General features: G+C 41.7%; 2 protein-coding genes across 2 annotated transcripts; both read right to left on the bottom strand.

Moving 5' to 3' along the window:
* Positions 1–1,896: 1,896 nt before the first annotated feature.
* Positions 1,897–3,975, bottom strand: cbln12 (cerebellin 12). Its single transcript, XM_076162371.1, has 3 exons — positions 3,694–3,975; positions 2,170–2,289; positions 1,897–2,094 (listed from the first exon to the last, which is right to left on the bottom strand). The coding sequence occupies exons 1-3, from the start codon at positions 3,973–3,975 to the stop codon at positions 1,897–1,899; spliced, it is 600 nt and encodes a 199-aa protein (XP_076018486.1).
* Positions 3,976–5,500: 1,525 nt separating this feature from the next.
* Positions 5,501–10,159, bottom strand: trim110 (tripartite motif containing 110). Its single transcript, XM_076162352.1, has 7 exons — positions 9,628–10,159; positions 8,895–8,986; positions 8,542–8,782; positions 8,197–8,219; positions 7,508–7,653; positions 7,117–7,388; positions 5,501–6,590 (listed from the first exon to the last, which is right to left on the bottom strand). The coding sequence occupies exons 1-7, from the start codon at positions 10,114–10,116 to the stop codon at positions 6,321–6,323; spliced, it is 1,533 nt and encodes a 510-aa protein (XP_076018467.1). The 5' UTR covers positions 10,117–10,159; the 3' UTR covers positions 5,501–6,320.
* Between the last annotated feature and the right edge of the window lie 1,862 nt (positions 10,160–12,021).

Here is a 12,021-nt window from a genome sequence, read left to right as displayed (position 1 = left end):
TGATGTCACGGCTGTTAATCCCATCACAAAAATAGAACACAAAGTTAAACCCCTGATGATATCACGAAGGATGACACAGGTGTGAATGACATCATGAAGGATGTTACAGTTGTGAATGACGTCCTGAATCGAACCTCAAGACACAATAAACCATTTATATCATGCTACTTCTGCTCCTGTGTGAGACTTTAACTGTTGACAACATTGATCAAATATATAATAAGGGCAGACAAACCTGACTCAGTGATGGAGCCAGAGCTGTATCAGCTGGTGTCACAGTTCATTCTGCATGGTCTCTGTGGGCAGCAGTTTTCTCTCTCTCTGTTTTTACAGTAACCATTAAGTCAGGGGTCAAGAGAATGAGCAAATTGGCATCTACCTTCCTCAGCCTGTGTTCGCTTATGGCAGCTCTACGCCGCATTCTCCAGGGGAAACGGAGCTGAGGGTGATGAAGAGGACGTAACAAACAAAAATGTTTACAGACAGACAGACAGACAGACAGACAGACAGACAGACAGACAGACAGATATAGATAGATAGACAGATAGATAGATAGATAGATATTCATTTTTGATCATTCAATGTCATTTTTTGTAATTCTGAGGAACAATTATTAATTTGTTACAAGAAAAGGTAGAAATCAGCGTTTCATCTCAAAACACTGTAAAACATGTCATAGGGGTTATATTTCTGTAGATTAGTTCAACAAGAATAAGAGGAAGAAGAAAAAGAAGAAGAGGGAGAGATTTTGTGACCATGACCCAGTGAAGCATAAGTGACTGGATGTGACAGCACACCACACTTTATCCACGGCAGCCCTGCAGAGATGAACCTGCTCCCTCGCCAAGGCCTCCATCTGTCTGCAGCCCAGTGAGGAGGATCGGATATTCAGCACACTTACACTCTGCCCCATGCTGCTGACTGCTGGTCCACGCCAACGCCAACTCTGCTGGTGAGAGCTATATTTACAAACAGCTGCCATGGCACTGGTAGGGAGAGTACCAGGAGGGTCGCCAAATATTGTATGAGCACATCAAACTGTCACGCCCAATATAAACACGTTTTTGTTTTGTTTTTTAAAGAAGAAAGCTTCATGACTGGTAAGGGAAAATATAGATTTTTTTAGTTCATTTTAAAATTTTAGCTATTTTATAAGTGAAGATTATTAGGTTTTTTTTTTTTTTTTTTTTTCAGAAGACCAGTCTTTAAGGGAACTTTGTTAAGGTTCAAAGTATTGTGCCACAATAGTTACATACGAGACAGCCGTTTGGACATTTTAACATTGTTATTATTTTCTCCATTCCTGCTTTTAAAGCAACATGCTGAGGCAAGCTGAGATTAATGTATTTTAATATTTTGTCCTGGTAGAAATCTCTCTGCGAATAAATATTTGTGTCTGGAGACAAACAAGCAGATAGAGGAGCATCATTCATAAAACACAGCAGAACAAACAAGGTTTGTGAGACATAAATGCATTGTTTAAGAGATTTCCAATTGAATCAAATAGAGGATCTTGTGTCACAGAGATCCACATTGCACATAGCTACTTTATGAGTTCATCACAATAGAAAATGTCTCTTGTATCCATAAACCAATCAAATATTTACACACATAAAGTATTAGATTTGACTCGACAAATGTGCAATCATTTTCCTCCACAATTCCTTTTAGCCCAGATGAGAAATTGATATATTTGCATAATCTGAACTGTATTTCTGCCCAGTCTTTTACCAACACATCCATTCATGCACTGTACACAGTTACAATCAAAGCCGCTCTGATTCTTTGTATACATCTCTCTGTTCACCTCCATAAATAAACTTATCTGCTCCCATTTTCTATTCAAATCCTTCCTATGACCCTTAAATGTCTTCAAACTTCTGTTTTACTCCTTGCTCACAAAGGGAAGACCAGGAACCCAGAGAAAGTGGAGTACTTCCAACCTCCCATCAGGTTTCCTTTCTCCAGACGGAGGTAAGCCTTGTCCCCCTTCTCCATGATCACCAGACCTGCGTTGGTGGCAGCTTCCCTAGTGACGTCCTGGTCCCCAGCGAAAGCTGAAATCATAGGCCAGCCATTCACCATCAGGCTGACCTAGGAGAGAGGAAATAGAGAGGTTCAGGTGTGTGTACTAGGGGTATGCCACAATCACTGTCCTAGTCAAGGTACCTGTATAGTTTGTCTGTTGTAGGCCTTCACAACATGGAAGTTGAAGCTGTACACTCCTCTTCGTGGCGCCAGGAAGACGCTGCTCTCTTGGTCAAAGTGAGCGCCCACGTTCACCAAAATCTGATGCAAGAGAACATGATAGATGTACAGTAGAGATTGTATGAGATATAGTTGTGTTTAGTGACTTTAGGGGGTCAAACAGGCAAACCATGACTAAGGCCTTTCCTAACCAAAGATATTGCTAAAGGTTAAAACCTTCATCTAGAAGTGAACAAAATTGAGACATCATGTTAACACACACATATACACAATCTGAGGCAAAAACATAACTGCCTTGGTGGATTTAATTGACAAATGACAAATTCCATCATTACCGACTAAACAAACACTGTTAGCTTCTGAAGCTGGATTTCACACTTCTCACAAACAGCTCCAGAGAACAGGGCCAACTTTTGATGTCCATAAAAAGACCAACATGTCCCTGACAATTCACAAAATAAGCCAATCATCACAAGTCTACTGTGCACTGCAGTTGTCAGTTGTCACACAACTGCAATGTAATTCCTTAAATCTTGCATTTATCTCATCTCGTTTCTTATTTATCTCTCACTGTATATTTTTTCCCCACTGACAATCCTCTAATTATATGTGGCCCTCTTTGTGGTCTGGCAGAAGGCTTTAGTTTCTACAGAGCACTGTAACGATTCTGCACAGACCATTTGCAGAAGATTAACAGACTTAGCTTTACTACAGTGACTTTAAAGCTGCAGTATGTAACCTCCTGTAGAATCGACTGAAATCGTCATTGCAGCCACAAATTTGGTGCTCTGTGAAAAACATCATACCACTGCTGATGGAATTTAACTTGTGGGGAACCTTTGAGCCCAAACAAATGCCATGATTTACCAAAACATGAGTCAGTACCTCACTTACAGAATGTGGTTAAAGCTACTTAGCCCTGAATAGACTGGGGATCAATGTTTTAGATATAAAACTAAAATATAAATAATAGCCCGAAACAGATAAAGGGGGGCGCGAAAATATTCTGATCTACAAAAGGGGGGCCCTGCTGAAAAAGTTTGGGAACCACTGCTCTAGACAATTGCTCTACTTTGGACAGCAAACAAGAAATTGCTGTAAAAATGTTCATTAAACCACCTGAAGGTAACATTGAAACAAATTTGAGGGAACTTGTGTGTGTGGACTTACATGTTTTTTTGGTTAGTTTGATTGGCTGCTAAATCAACATGTACCTGAACAGTCGTCACTGCCAATATTCCACATTCATCAAGGAGGGTGTCCGGAAAAATACATGTATTATATGTGATGCTGACTGCCATAACGAGCTCTGTAGAACAATACAGTGTAGAAGTACTTTTCCTTCAAGATTCAAGTGGTTAAAGATTGATGTCAACAGATTGAGAGAAGTTCAAAATTAAGCCACGGTGGATGAGTTATTTTGTATTTAAATAGTATTTGGCCCTCTGATTTCAGATATGGAAATAAGTCATATGTCACACTTACATTATCAAAGTAGATGATCATGGTGCGGTTGCTCATGTCTGTGGGCTCGTGGTTGGTCTGGCGGCTGGCAGAGAAGGCCACCCGGCCGGAGCCAGAGCGGACAGACATGCCCAGAGCGTTACCAGCAGGCTCAGAGGAAGGAGTGGAATCGCATACCACCAAACATTTCCCCTCAAGGATGATTGGCTCTGTGTCATTCTGACCCCTTGACCCCACAGGACCCCACAGCAGGAGCAAAGCCAGCAGGACTGTACAATCAAATCTGACTAATCTGGGATTCATGTCTGATTTTGGGACGTTTGGTCAAATATCTCTAATTGATCCTGTCGCTAAGGACAACCTGGGGTGAAAAAGAATGCTCTGAGAAAAGAGAGAAAGGAGAGAACGACAACCTTTTTTAACTTCTACACAGTTTGCTGTATGCAAAAGTAACTCAGCATGCAACAATAAAATCAACCAGCTGCTCTTAGAACCAAAAATCGAAGAGGAAATATTCAGAACTGTTCACTGACCACATATGTTGGTAATTCCCTTTCTCTTTTTCTTTATAGTTCCCTTGTTTTGCCAGAATTTCTTGGGCTGGTTGCTTTCCCTGTCAGCAGAGAAAGAATGACAAAGACAGCTCAACCTGGGGAGGTTTCTAAATGTAACAACCTCAGAAGGAGACGAGAGGAAGAGGTTTGGGGTGGAGGGAGGGAGGGAGAGAGGAGGGATTGAAAATATAAGGTAAAGCACATGAGAATCCCAGCTTCCGCCCCAAAGTGATGAAGAGTAGGGTGTGGAGGAGGAGGGGCTGAAAGACACGGAGGAGAGGTGAGGATAAAGAAGCGATGAGGTAAGATTCTGGATGGCTGTCAGAGGGAGGATGCAGCATCCAGAAGGGAGTGAGAATAGGAGAGGGAGAGGGGGGACCGACTCCACTGAGTGACCATCTGGCTTTTACACGTTTCCTCCCCCCCAACATGCATTCCCTCACACAACACACACACACACACACACACACACACACACACACACACACACACACACACACACACACACACACACACACACACACACTCTGTCTCCATTACTTGTGCCTGTTTTCCACACACATACAGTATTAAATATAGATGCACACTTTTTCTGCGCTTCTTTCATTTGTTCTCTCTGTTTTCTTGTTAATCTGATGAGTTGAGCCATAATTCCCCTCAGATGCTGTTCATTTTCTATATTTAAACCTATACAGCCACAGATGATCACCAACATGCATTTCAACCTATACTTTTAAATCTTACAAAACTTCCTTCAAACACCCATACAGCAGTTTGTTGTTCTAATTCAGGATTCACACCGTTTCTATATTAATATCATCACTGTCATACAGCTATGCTATAGAATCTTTTGTCAGTCCATAAAAAGATAAACAGTATTAAATCACCTGTGTCCGTTTGCTTGATGAATGTCTTTTACTCCACATCAGCTGGAAAAAAAACTGCCTCTTCGTCCTCAGTTGAGCGCTGCGGTCAGAAATCCTCGTTCTCTTGCTCCTCTGTCACATTATTTCACAACATGATGCTCGCTCTTAGTATAATCATGCCACAGTATGTTCAGATCTCTCTCTCTCTCTCTCTCTCTCTCTCTCTCTCTCTCTCGCACTCTCTCTCTCTCTCTCCCTCTCTCATTTACCCTGTTTCTTTCTCACTCTCTGTTACAGCCACCCACTCACCTTTTCTGTGAAATGAAGAGAATATGAAGATGCTGCGCCATCTGAGCAGCTTCACAGAGTAAAGTTACACATTAAGTGTCAGTCGTTTTGGCTCTTTAATAAAATGCATTGGAATTAACATTTCCCAAGTCTGAGCAAACAATAATGAAAAGCTTCCCCCTTCTGCACATTCAGTTGAAGGGAAATTATTCCAGTGTCACATAGAAATACAATATTTTTTGCATTCAAGCATGTTTACGGCTAGACTAAGCATTTATCCAGCAATTAATCTGTGTTAGTGTCAGAAAACACCAAACGGCTATGGAGATTTCTACAGAGTCTACAATCAAATGGGTTACACAAGATATTGCTTTAATAGTTATACTAGAACTCTCACACACAAAACCGCTGTTGCCCCAAGAAACTGCTGTTAGCACCAAGGAACCGGTGCAATCGGGGGCTGGAGGCAGGGAAACGCATCAAAATATGACCTTGATTTGTTTCAGACTGCTCTTTTTCAAACTGCAGGACACAAAAGAACGTTTGACTTGTGATGTGTTATCACCTTGCACATTTTTGCTGGCTGACTTTTATTTGCAGTAAGGGAACGTCCGCACCCTGTTAATTTGACAACTTAAACCCGTGGTCTCAAACTGGTCTTAGGGAGGTTCCAGGTTAGCACTTGTTGGCACAGTGTCTGTAGAAATGGGCCACAGTGTTCTATGTGGTTGTAAGGAACTATTCACATGTATAACATAACTGGAGGACGAAGACATGATTGACAAAACACACCAGATATGCTTGTACTAGAAGCTCCAGCTCAGGCATATGCAGTTCCGAGGGTGGGGAATCATTTTCACCTCTTTACAATGTGTTAAACTGGCTCAGTGCCCTCCACAGTTACCTTCTTCGATCCTCACGAGCCTCCTGTCACTCCACCTCACACTTTCATAATAGAGACGCGGCTGTGAAGATCAGCTTTGTAGAGTCCAAAGCCCAGGCACACAGGCTGAGTGAAGGTGGTTGAGAAAGTGTGGATGTGTGTAAGATTGGCTGATGGCCCCACCTCAGAGAACATGATGGTTCCTGCCGCGTAGTCCAAAGCTACTGCCAGTCGGTTTCCGGTCATTTGGTACGCGAGACGAGTCTTCCTTCGGTTGTGCCAGGCAGCTAACTTCTTGTCGTGCTGCTGTGTCAGACTCCATGATACCTGGACATTTAACACAGGCATTTTGCTCTGAGAATCAAGTTTTCTGTCATTACCTAAAGTAACAGATTATTCATGAACACTTATAGGAAACCACAGCCCGCCAAATACACAAAGTATGATTCTGCAACATGTCCACCCATTGACGAAATGCTTGTGTCTCTGTCTATGGTGTTTACATGTCTGAGTAAAGCTTTACACTCACACAGTCTAGGTCTGTCTGCATACAGTATATCACTACATGCCAATTTTGATTGCATAAAAGTAAATCTAAGGAGGACTTCACCTATTTCATAAACTGGTCTTATTAGTCTTGGAGAGTACTGGTCTGCATGTGCAAACAACTGTATGAAGGCTGATGTAACTGTAGAGGTCATGGCAAAGGCATGGAAACCGATCCTTATGACCTCACAGGGTTGAATAATACTCTGCAAGACCAATAAACTGAACTTGATCTGTGAAATCAGGGGAGCCAATCAGTGGAGCCCATTTATATAACCAAACCAAATCACGCAGGTGGCCAATATACCTTGTTGTTCCCAAAGGCATTCCTCTCTTTCCCCTTCCTCCCGATACTTCTATAGCAGACGCCAATGTCCCAGAATCCCTCAACCTCCAGCTCCCACCAGTGAGTCCCAGAGGCACAGGTCTGGATGGTGAGGACTTGGGGCCAGTGATCAAAACGTTCTGGGTGAGCAGCGCGGGGTAGACGGGTTTTGACTCGTGTTACCGAGCGCAAGTCATCAGAGATGTTCAGGAATGGATGAGCTGAGTTTGAGTCCAGAGTCAAGGGGCTGGTTACTGTACAATGAGAATACCAGATGAGATTTAGGATGTTAGAGTTTACTTTTCTATCTTTTTTAACACTTTTAACTGGATTATATTATAGAATATGTCAAAGTCTATGTTCTGTCACTCACAGAGCTCCCTCTTCAGGTCACTGAGGCAGCGGAGGGTCGCTGTGATGAACTGCCGATACTCGCTCTCTATGTCCTCCAGGATGTGCTTCCTGTCCAGACCGATGGGGTCAGGGGTGAAGAGTGGGCTGTTCAAGTCTGCTACCAACCTACAACACACAAGCACCCCCACATACAAAACAATGTAAGTTTAATGGACTTGTGAAGATGTAAACATAACACTCCAATAGATATCATAATCGCACATTCCCAATCTGCAACATAGGCAAATTCTTCTTCTCCAGCATGTTATATAATTATTTTGTTGTTTCAGGTCTAAAATGTTTGAATGCAGGTATCCAATAAGATAAAGTCAAAGCATTGAAACCTATACTGGACCTGAGAAAGTATAAATGTAGCCAAGGACACTGGTGTCACTGTATGAAATGATCTTCTTCTCATCTACTGTTCTTTCTTTGCTTATTTTCTGTCTCTCCTTGTCTGTATTCACACACTCACTTAGACACAGACAGACAGACAGACAGACAGACAGACAGACAGACAGACAGACAGACAGACAGACAGACAGACAGACAGACAGACAGACAGACAGACAGACAGACAGACAGACACACACACACACACACACACACACACACACACACAAAGATACACGTACTACACTACACTACACACTCTTATTTGAGACTTACTTTGTGTCATCTGATTGAAAAGCCTGTAAAAAAAAGAGTCAAGGTCTACTGAGAAAAACGTGGCAAAAAAACAAATTTGCTGAATGGAATGATAGAGAATAACAAATGTCCCTGTGAATCCTGCTTAGACAAACATTATAGTCAGCAGGTTACAGTTATCCTTAAAGTCCATGCAAAACTGTGACTCTCTACATTTTGCTTGGTAGATCTCTCCAATACTTAATCACCAAATAGCTGACATGAGATATCAAAATCAATACATTGGGCTGCTGTCAACAACTTCAGATTAGAATAAGAATGACAACACACTGCAGGGGCCAATGCCTATCCAGCGCTTAGCCTCACCCAGATGAGCAGGAAGGGGTCTGTCTCTGCCATCAGCGAGGCCAGGTAGTGCTTGATGCTCTGCGTCTGGCTCATGTCCTCCCTCACCCTGGAGCAGTCTTCCTGCATGCGCTCTATAACCTGCTGTCTCTCCCGCTTGGTGATCTCCCTCAGGGCCACCACCAGTTTCCTCACATGGTCCTGCAGGTCTGAGCCCATGCGTTCCACCTGGTTGTCACCATCTTCCATAGTGTCCTCCAAAGAGAATGTGAGAATTGTAGAGTAGTTGCAATATTTTATTCATTCTTTGTATCAAATAATCAATTTGTGTTCATTAATCATCATCATCACACTTTGTGTTTGTACTCACAGCCATGGTGCATCCAGCAATCTGATGCTCTTTGAGTAATCGTTCTCCCTGTTCAAGCTTCTCCTCTACTTTCTGTAACAGCGTCTGGAGAATTACCTGTGTGGCAACCGAATTCAATCAATCAAGCTTTATTTAAAACTTTTCCGGAGTAAAATACAACTCAATTTTCAGCAAAGCAGAGAGGGAGCACACACACAGAGTTTCTGTCTCCTAAAAGATTCATTTACTAATGCAATATTTCCACCAGTTAGGTCTTTATCAGACAAAACACATACTCAGTGACATAGAGGGCTAAATATATCCCCAGAAAGCGGCGACACCTCCCACAGTAGTGATCACATGATACCAGGTGTGTGGCAAAATATGTGACGGGAGAAATAAATCAAGCATTGAACAAAGTTTCTCCTGCACCTGATCCCAACCTTTGAGGTGCAAACAACCTTGCTGCGTTTTGTTGTAACAAATAAGACGAGCCATTCAAATTGGCAGGAAGAAAGCACTCAAAGTGATTGTACGTCTCTGCCAAGGCCGGCTTTTCTCTTTAATCAGCCATTAAACCCCAAAACATTTGACTTTTATCATCTGACTCCTTGACCTTGAAAACCTACACGTATTAACTTAAATGATATCTGTATGAATTTGAAAGGAAATATGTCATTCTTGATGCACACAAACAAACATGCAGCCCTATGCAAACATAAACAAAGTACAAATGCACAGCTATTGTTCCAACTAACCTTCAAATCTTCTTCCACTTGTTTCAACGACTTGACTTTGTGCAGAGTGTGTCCTCCCTCCAGCAAACAGTCACCACACAGGTACACCCTCTCATCTGAGCAGTAGTAGCGGAATACCTCTGTGTGTGTTGGACACCTCCGCTGGGAGAGGTCCCCCAACGGATCCACCAGCAAGTGTTTGCTAAACGCTGGTCTTTCTAGATGGGGCTGAAGGTGTTCAGCACACAGTGACACTTCACACCTCAGACAGGTCTTAATGGCCACAAGTGTCTGCCCTTCCTCTGCTTCAGGTGGGCAGCAGTCACACAACACTTCTGCTTGCTCCTCCTGGCACTGCTGGCAGGTGAAGCGACCTATGCCCTCAGCCTGGCTGGCCCAGGCCTCGCATATGCATGTGGGGCAGAAGCTGTGGCCACAGGGCTGTGGGTGAGCTTGGGCGAAGGTGTCCCGGCACACGGAGCAGGTCAGATCCTCCTCCGCCGATTCCATAGTGAGTAGAATAGATGTGTAATGTGTCTGTGTCACACAAGGATACTAACTACAAGAAAGCAAATCAAAAACACATTAATCAGATTATATTTGCATATAAAACAATATAAACATATAAACAACCCAGAGATGTTCTTTACCTGCTGTCAAGTATACAAGTTACATAGTGGAGCTTGACTTTAGAAACTGTAGAGCTCAGGTGGGGATTTAGACACACAGCTGGTGAAACATGGGAAGTCCTCACTTCACACCAACTGTGCACAGCAGTAATCCTGTCAACTGGGCCTACACCTGCTGCGGTCTATGAATAGAATGTAATTACTATTACTAGGAAATGTATATGGGATGGACAATATGACAGGAAAGCCTGCATGAAAAATCCTTGCCATTGTCTCCAGATTCTGTAAAAGCCAACATCGACCACCCGCCTCTGGGATTTTCAGATTGTTAAAAGATCTTAATGTATTGCAGCGTTATATGAGCAAATAACTGAATAAATCATAAACATATATAGGAAACAAAACCACAACTTTTTGTTCGGTCAGAGGTTAAAGGGTCATGACACTGACCCAGTTGCTATACAGTAACTCCACTCAGTCACAACCTGCTGCAGCGAAGGGATCATGACTGACCACTTCCTGACCTGCTTACTGTGAGGTTTGCACATTTAACCCCCACCAGTATACACCATGTTCATTTCAATTTCATTCTACCAGAACTTTAAATAAAAATCCAGAATAACAGTGTGATTTCCTACCTTTTGACGTCCTGGTGTTTGGAGATTGAGGCCATCGGTTTGTGTGTGTGTGTGTGTGTGTGTGTGTTTGAGTATGATGACTGTAGAGGCTAATCCCAAAGGATTCACCTTGAACTGAAAGATCACATGACCCTCTGAGGGGAGGGGAGAGGTTTTCCACTAAGTCATGTCGGAGGTGGAAGACAGCACAAATGAGACTAGAGCATTTATTTTGAAAAACAGATAACCCTATCCTTTTTAGAATAAGTCAATGATACAGTACATTCTCAGTAACATCAATGAAAAATATAGAGCAAGTGGTAATTAGGGTGTCCAAGTCCAAGTAATACAGGAGAATCATTTAAATTCTACAGTTAGTGCTTCATAAGTTATTGACAAAGTGATACTGTGGTTATTATAGCTCCCCCATCAAGTAGAGTGATGATTAATCATTCATCTTTAGTGCACACGTCCAACTACATCAGATCCTTCATTCATGAGATAGAACACTTTCTGTACCATGAGCCACTCAACTTTGACAGCTAATTTCAAAAAACAAAGAAATATCTGGATTGGTCAATAAAATAAAATAAAATAAAATAAAATAAAATAAAATAAAATAAAATAAAATAAAATAAAATAAAATAAAATAAAAAAAAAATAAAATAAAATAAAATAAAATAAAATAAAATAAAATAAAATAAAATAAAATAAAACTACTCAACAAAAACAGATACATGATGTAATGTGTTTAATCTGTGACTATCAAAAAAACGGTGGTACATGGAAAATATTTAGTATATATAGAGTGTTTCTGTAATACTTTAAAATGCCCCAAAGCAAAGGGTGTTCAAAGTGAACATTAATGTGAATTAAAACCTCCTCATTCGTTTCCTCATCTTTGTTTACAGCTGAAGTATAAATATCCTAGTCATGGCAATTACACAACCTGCACAACCCACAACCAATCTTTCTGCAAAAGTGCATGGTCTTGTTTTGCATTTTACCATGATAGATTTCGCCATAATGGTTGTTCAATGAATAAAACAAACTAGAAGTATCATCCCATAACTATTCATGATCCAATGTGCTCCTGGACAGTGAACTAGCTACAGTGAGAGAAGAGAAGAGAAACAGTGACAGACTTTCTGGGACCATATTGAGACCTT

The sequence above is a fragment of the Genypterus blacodes genome, unplaced genomic scaffold (assembly GCF_046128005.1).
Source record: "Genypterus blacodes isolate CSIRO-AG114 ecotype Tasmania unplaced genomic scaffold, CSIRO-AGI_Gbla_v1 ptg000120l_1, whole genome shotgun sequence".
NCBI lineage: Eukaryota > Metazoa > Chordata > Actinopteri > Ophidiiformes > Ophidiidae > Genypterus > Genypterus blacodes.
Note: the sequence above shows the minus strand (reverse complement) of the source record. Positions and strands in the feature narration are given on the sequence as shown.

Coding starts and splice junctions, on each gene's coding strand:
- cbln12 (XM_076162371.1), bottom strand. CDS start 3,975: ATGAATCCCAGATTAGTCAGATTTGATTGTACAGTCCTGCTGGCTTTG. Junction 2,290..3,693: donor TGATCATCTACTTTGATAAT/GTAAGTGTGACA, acceptor CTCTTGCATCAG/ATTTTGGTGAACGTGGGCGC. Junction 2,095..2,169: donor ACAACAGACAAACTATACAG/GTACCTTGACTA, acceptor CCTCTCTCCTAG/GTCAGCCTGATGGTGAATGG.
- trim110 (XM_076162352.1), bottom strand. CDS start 10,116: ATGGAATCGGCGGAGGAGGATCTGACCTGCTCCGTGTGCCGGGACACC. Junction 7,654..8,196: donor TTTCAATCAGATGACACAAA/GTAAGTCTCAAA, acceptor TGTGTGTTGTAG/GTTGGTAGCAGACTTGAACA. Junction 6,591..7,116: donor ATGCCTTTGGGAACAACAAG/GTATATTGGCCA, acceptor TTAAATGTCCAG/GTATCATGGAGTCTGACACA.